The 6,575-nt window shown below is 50.5% G+C and overlaps 1 protein-coding gene across 1 annotated transcript in view; it reads right to left on the reverse strand.

Moving 5' to 3' along the window:
• Window positions 1-1,245: 1,245 nt before the first annotated feature.
• The window catches only part of LOC107297369 (MARVEL domain-containing protein 2), an 18,035-nt gene continuing 12,705 nt past the window's right edge, over window positions 1,246-6,575 (reverse strand). Inside the window, exons 3-6 of the mRNA XM_015826733.1 lie at window positions 6,336-6,520; window positions 4,578-4,749; window positions 2,638-2,688; window positions 1,246-1,365 (exon numbers count right to left, since the gene is read on the reverse strand). Coding sequence (XP_015682219.1) covers window positions 1,246-1,365; window positions 2,638-2,688; window positions 4,578-4,749; window positions 6,336-6,520 — 528 coding nt within the window. The remainder of the gene's footprint in view (window positions 1,366-2,637; window positions 2,689-4,577; window positions 4,750-6,335; window positions 6,521-6,575) is intronic.

A 6,575-nucleotide genomic window follows, 5' to 3' on the forward strand; every position in this document is an offset into this window, starting at 1 on the left:
TTGACTCCCTCTTCTTTGGGGCAGCCCCTGAGATATTGGAACACTGCTATCATGTCCCCCCTCGTCCTTCTCTTCATTAAGCTAGACATCCCCAATTCCAGCAGCCGTTCCTTATATGCTTAGTTGAAGTCTCCCATTACTTCAAATATAGTTGAGGTCTCCCATTACTACTGTGGTGTGCTTCCTATATACTGTTTGTTAACCGGTTGGCAAAGAGTCCATCTATTTCTTCTGATTGGTTCAATGGCCTGTAGTATACCCCTATGGCAAGGGTAGGCAACCTTGGCCCTTTTATGACTCGTGGACTTCAACTCCCAGAATTCCTGAGCCAGCAAAGCTGGCTCAGGAATTCTGGGAGTTGAAGTCCACGAGTCATAAAAGGGCCAAGGTTGCCTACCCCTGCCTAAGGCAATGTCACTTTTTTCTTCTTTTATGTTGACCCATATAGATTCTGCAAGGGTTTTATCTTTGATCAGGTGCATTTCGGTAGATAGGTAGCGTTCTCTTACATAGAGTGCAACTTAGTTTCAACTGATTTACAGATTTTATTTAAAAAAGAGGTCTGTAATTTTGGGGACCCGAGAGGTGCATGCAGAAGCCCAGAGCCCCCCAAAAACCGCCCCACTGCCTAGAGTCCGTCCTTTCCCCTCTAGCCCTGCCACGCCAGCCAGACCTTTCTTCTGGGTTTCGCCACCAGAGCTGGGGGGGGGGAGCGTTTTTCTTCGAGCGAAGACTGAATTGTGCAAAAAGTAACCCGAATCTCTTCTCTCCACTCTATTCCCCCCAAAAGAGCTCCGAGGAGCTGCCCAAAGTGGAAACATCGCCGGTTCTGCGCACCCTGTGGAAGGGCCCCCATCTGCCCTCCCCCCCTTTTCTGTTGGGGGCACAGCAAGCAGATTGGGGTGGGCGAAGGGGGGGCATGAACTGCCCTGAGACCAACTTGGGAAAGGAGCCTCAGGACAGACGGGGCACCCCCAGCCGCCCGGGAGGGATTGATCCCATGCCATGAGGATGGCATCACCCCCCCCCATAGAGAGATTCCTCCAGGAGGGTGGAAGCTGGTCCTTCAGAGCTCCCAACGGTCAGTCCCGCGGTCCCCTTTCACCCTGGCGACCGGTCTTCGTCCCCTTCCTCTTTTCCTTCCCGCTTTGCCAGCCTGAGGGGCTTTCCCGAAGGGCAGCTGGGTCTGCCATCCGGTGTCCGAATCCCATTCTCCACGGCCAGGGCTGGGCTTCGGGCCCCCAGTCAAAGAATCGTGGAGGGCTCGCTCCGATCGGAGTCGAAGGTCTGGATCTGAGCCTTGAGATGGGAGAGCTTCTTCTTGAGATAGTCACAGCGCTCCTGCTTCTCCAGGAAGGAGGGGTCCTGGGGAGGGACGGGGGGGGACGGGGGGGCAGAGGAAGGAGGGTTGGTCTTAAGGCCGATGCTGCCACTGGCACCAAAAAGCATTCGGCCTCCCTAATTTTAACTCTTTTCTATTACAGGTAGTCCTCGTCTTATAACCAAAATTTTTTGTTGCTCAATGGGACAGCCATTCAGTGAGTTTTGCCCCCATTTTACAGACCTTTCTTGCCTCAGTTGTTAAGTGGGTCACTGCAGTTGTTCAGTTACTAACACGGCTGTTAAAAGTGAATTTTGCTTCCCCTCCCCCCCCCGTTGGCTTTGCTTGGCAGAAGGTCGCAAAATGGGGTCACATGACCCAGGGACGCTGCGACCGTCATAAATACGAGTCAGCTGTCAAGGGTCCGAATGTAAATCATGTGACCCTGGGGATGCAGCAACGGTCGTAAGTGTGAAAATCGGTCACAAGTCATTTTTTCCGTGCTGTTGTACCTTTGAATGGTCACTAAAGAAGAGATTGGACAGTCACTTGTCTGAGATGGTATAGGGTCTCCTGCTTCAGCAGGGGGCTGGACTAGAAGACCTCCAAGGTCCCTTCCAGCTCTATTCTATTCTATTCTATTCTGTTCTGTTCTGTTCTGTTCTGTTCTGTTCTGTTCTATCATTGTTCTGTTCTGTTCTATTATTCTCTTCTCTTCTCTTCTATATTTCTATTCTGTTCTGTTCTGTTCTATTCTATATTTCTATTCTATTCTATTCTGTTCTATATTTCTATTCTATTCTATTTCTATATTTCTATTCTATTCTATTCTATTCTGTTCTATATTTCTATTCTATTCTCTTCTATATTTCTATTCTATTCTGTTCTGTTCTATTCTATATTTCTATTCTATTCTATTCTGTTCTGTTCTGTTCTGTTCTAGTCTATATTTCTCTTCTCTTCTCTTCTCTTCTCTTCTCTTCTCTTCTCTTCTATTCTATTCTATTCTATTCTATTCTATTCTAAACCATTACTAAGTTGAGAGCTACTTGTACCCTTGTCCCAGATGCAAAAAACAGCCTTTCACACATTCAGGGTCTGCAGCCCCCAGACCCAAATAGGCCAGGAGCAACGGCATTGGGCATTGCCCAAACCTGCCAGGAGGGGGGGGAAGAAGGGCTGCCCTTTGCGGGTGCAGGGGGAGATGAGGCTACCTCAGTAGGGCAGGCAGCTCCCCCACCCTCCATGGGAGACCCCCTCCCCATGAAGCCCCGGCCATTGAGTAACTGGGAAAACAGCCCCGCCCCCACTCTTACCTTCTTCTTGCCTCTGTACGTCCGCCAGACAGCCGAGAGGCGGCCTTGCTCCTGCAGAGGAGAAGAGGGGTTCGGCTCCTTCAGAGAAGCCCAGAGACCCTTCCCCACCATAGCAGGTTCAGGAAGGGAGCCAAGGGCCCATCCAGCCCCAGGGGGCATCGCCAGGAGACCTCCCCCAGGCTCTTTGGGTCAGGGGTGACGCAAAGCCCGAGTGGGGCAGCCCCTTAGCAGAACCACCCAGGGGAAGAACCGGGGGGGGAGGGTGTCTGTGGGTCCAGCTCTGCCCTCCGAGCCCGGCCCATAGCCGCTGCTCAGCGGCACCCAGGGCCTTGCAGGCTCAGTGGGAAGCAAAGGGGGCTGGGAAGACTTTGGGGGGGGGGTGGAAAGGCAGCTTTGCAACTACCCAGCAACCAAACGCCCCCCCCCGTGAAGAAAAGAGCTGAATTTCCTGCCAGGAGGGGGGAGTGAATGTGTTGAGTGCCATCGCAAATCACAACTACACAACTCCCTGTAGGTGCTCAGCCCCCATCCCCACAGAGGACCCCCCCCTCCCTCAGGGCATGGCCAGGAATCCATTTTCCTCTCAGCTGTTGCTTTCTGAATGTAATCCTTTTGGGGGGGGGGTAATTTTATTTGGGCTCCTGACCCCCCCCATCCCATCTGGGAGAGTGCCTCAAGTTCAAAGCCTATTGACCCACTTTGGACCCACAAAAACCATTGGGGGGGGGGGAAACCCCTGAAGTTGGCTGGGCAAGAATTGGTACATTCCTCTCTGACTCTCTCTGCCGAATTAATGTTGCCCCGACGGATGAAGTGGCTTGGATGAGCAACGAAAAGGTCTCCGATTCACCAAGTTTGGTCCAGTTGCCCTGATTCAACCTTTGGACACCTTTGGCCTGGACCCTTCATTGACCTAGTCAGACCAGGCGAAGGGATTGGCTGCTTTTCAAGCGTGAATGGCTGCCGTAGGCACGGAGCGTGCTGAATTCTGCACGTTAGAAGATGGTCCTGGTCCGTATTTGGAAAAGCTCTTTGGAAAACATGGGATCTACTTTAGCATTTATGATTTACTGAGCCTCTCCTTTTTTTTATAACTTAAATAAAGTTTGGTGTTCTTTACTCCACTGGACTAAGGCTCCTATTTCATTCTTTGTGAGATCGCTAGCACAGAGGTCCCCAACCTTGGCAACTTTAAGACTTGTGGACTTCAACTCCCAGAATTCCTCAGCCAGCCAAGCTGGCTGAGGAATTCTGGGAGTTGAAGTCCACAAGTCTTAAAGTTGCCAAGGTTGGGGACCCCTGCTTTCCCGAATAACAGAGTTGGGAGGGACCTTGGAAGTTTTCAACCGTCTGCTCAAGCAGGAGACCCTACACTATTCTGGACAAATGGCTGTCCAGTCTCCTCTTAAAAACCTCCAGTGTTGCAGCACCCATAACTTCTGGTGGCAAGTTGTTCCACTGGTTAATTGTTTTAACTGTCAGGAAGTTTCTCCTTAGTTCCAGGTTGCTTCTCTCCTTGATCAGTTTCCACCCGTTGCTTCTTGTCCTGCCTTCAGGGGCTTTGGAGAAGAGCTTGACTCCCTCTTCTTTGGGGCAGCCCCTGAGATATTGGAAGACTGCTATCCTGTCCCCCCTCGTCCTTCTCTTCATTAGACTAGACATACCCAATTCCAGCAACCGTTCCTTATATGTTTTGGCCTCCAGTCCCCTGATCATCTTTGTTGCTCTTCTCTGTACTCTTTCTAGAGTTTCAACATATTTTTTTTTACATCGTGGTGACCAAACCTGGCCCATATTTCGAGCAGCTCAGCATATACAGACTTGCATTTTAGGGAGACCTTTATTTGCCCTATCCTGAAGCACCAGGAAATTGCTCCTAATGTCCTATAATTATTTAGAGGAGGGTCCTAATTGTCTCACGGATACGTGCAAAGTCTGACCTCTCTGTTCTGCAGCTGGGCTGGCAATCTGGACATCAGGATCTCCAGCTCTTTAAATCTCTGCCTCGTGGCCTGGATTTCGCGGAAGAGCGCCTGGTACTCCAGGTATTGGTCCTTGAAGATGGCCTTGTACTTCTCGCGCTCGGTCGGACTCCCAATGGCCGGGTACCTCCTGTCCGGAGGAGAGAAAGGAAAGGGTCAACGTGAAAGCAGACCCTGCTTTTGGGGAGACTAATTCCATTTCTGCAGTTAACCCATCTGAATCTCAGAGAGTTCCAGGGCTGGGAGGGGGGCATCTGAGACCCCCCCAGAGAGATTGACCCTGCAGTTCCCTGGAGGGGGGGCTGGCTGCAAGCAGAAGTAGCGAGGTCCAGCCAGTGGGGAGCTGTAGAAAAGGCTGGAATTGGGCAGAGAGTCCAGCCTGGCTGGCATAGATTCTGGAGGTGGGCACCCTGCCCACACAGCCTCCTTCCTTCCAGGGCACCTTGAAATATCTTTCCCCCCCACTCAATTCCATAGGACATTAAGCCCTGGGGGCTTCCCTGGCAGACTCCGGAGGGAAGGGAGGGTTTAAAAAAACCTTTTGATACCCTCCTGTGGACGTAGCATCCTGAATCACCACCGGCCAATGGCTTCTGAGTGTGATTTGCAGGGGTCTCCAACCTTGGCAACTGTAAGACTTGTGGACTTCAACTCCCAGAATCCCCCAGCCAGCATGGAGAAAGTTGCCAAGGCTGGATGCCCCCGTCTTGGGCCAGAGTGTTTTTGATACTTGCATCAAATCAGATTAATAATAATAATAATAATAATAATAATAATAATAATAATAATAATAATAATAATAATAATAATAATAATAATAATAATAATAATAAAAAGTTGGAAGGAACCTTGGAGGTCATCTAGTCCAACCCCCTGCTCAGGCAGGAAACCCTATACCATTTCGGACAAATGGCTGTCCAGTCTCTTCTTAAAAACTTCCAGTGTTGGAGCATTCACCGCTTCTGGAGGCAGGTAGTTCCACTGGTTAATTGTTCTCACTGTCAGGAAGTTTCTCCTTAGTTCCAGGTTGCTTCTCTCCTTGATTAGTTTCCATCTGTTGCTTCTTGTCCTGCCCTCAGGTGCCTTGGAAAATAGCTTGACTCCCTCTTCTTTGGGGCAGCCCCTGAGATACTGGAAGGCTGCTATCGTGTCCCCCCTCGTCCTTCTCTTCATCAAACTAGACAGACCCAATTCCAGCAACCGTTCCTTATATGTTTTAGCCTCCAGTCCACTAATCATCTTTGTTGCTCTTCTCTGTACTCTTTCTAGAGTCTCAGCATCTTTTTTACATGGCGGTGACCAAAACTGGATGCAGTATTCCAAGTGGGGCCTTACCAAGGCATTGTAAAGTGGTATTAATACTTCACGTGATCTTGACTCTATCCCTCTGTTAATGCAGCCCAGCACTGTGTTGGCTTTTTGGGCAGCTGCAGCACACGGCTGGCTCCTATTTAGGTGATTGTCCACTTGGACTCCGAGGTCCCTCTCACAGTTACTACTGTTGAGCAAGGTGCCACCTATGCTGTACTTGTGCATTTAGTTTTTCTTGCCTAAATGTAGAACCTTACTTTCCCCCTTAATTAACTTGCACTGCTCCAAAATTTAAAATATTTTTCCTCTTTGGCTTATAAGCGTGAAAAAAGCAGCTGAAATGAACAAAAGTTAGGGCAAACCCCAAACTCTCTCTCCCTCTCCCTCTCTCTCTCCGGTACTTACACAATATAATCGGGGACGATAAGCGGGTCGGGGTTATGGCCCACCGGGATGGCCCCGTTCAGCACCTCTGGGCCTCCTTCCTCCGAGAACATGACGCGCCTGGAGACCCGGCCGGCTGGACGCCCCGTGCCCAGAGGGATCCTCCGGTGCTCAGGGGAACCGCCTTGCAGGAGAACCGGCTTCGGCTGGGGGGGGGGAAACAAAGAGATGGGGGGGAGGGCAGGTCCCAATATGCCCTCC

Source organism: Protobothrops mucrosquamatus, unplaced genomic scaffold, assembly GCF_001527695.2.
Source record: "Protobothrops mucrosquamatus isolate PMUCROS unplaced genomic scaffold, P.Mucros_1.0 scaffold3262, whole genome shotgun sequence".
NCBI classification, from domain to species: domain Eukaryota; kingdom Metazoa; phylum Chordata; class Lepidosauria; order Squamata; family Viperidae; genus Protobothrops; species Protobothrops mucrosquamatus.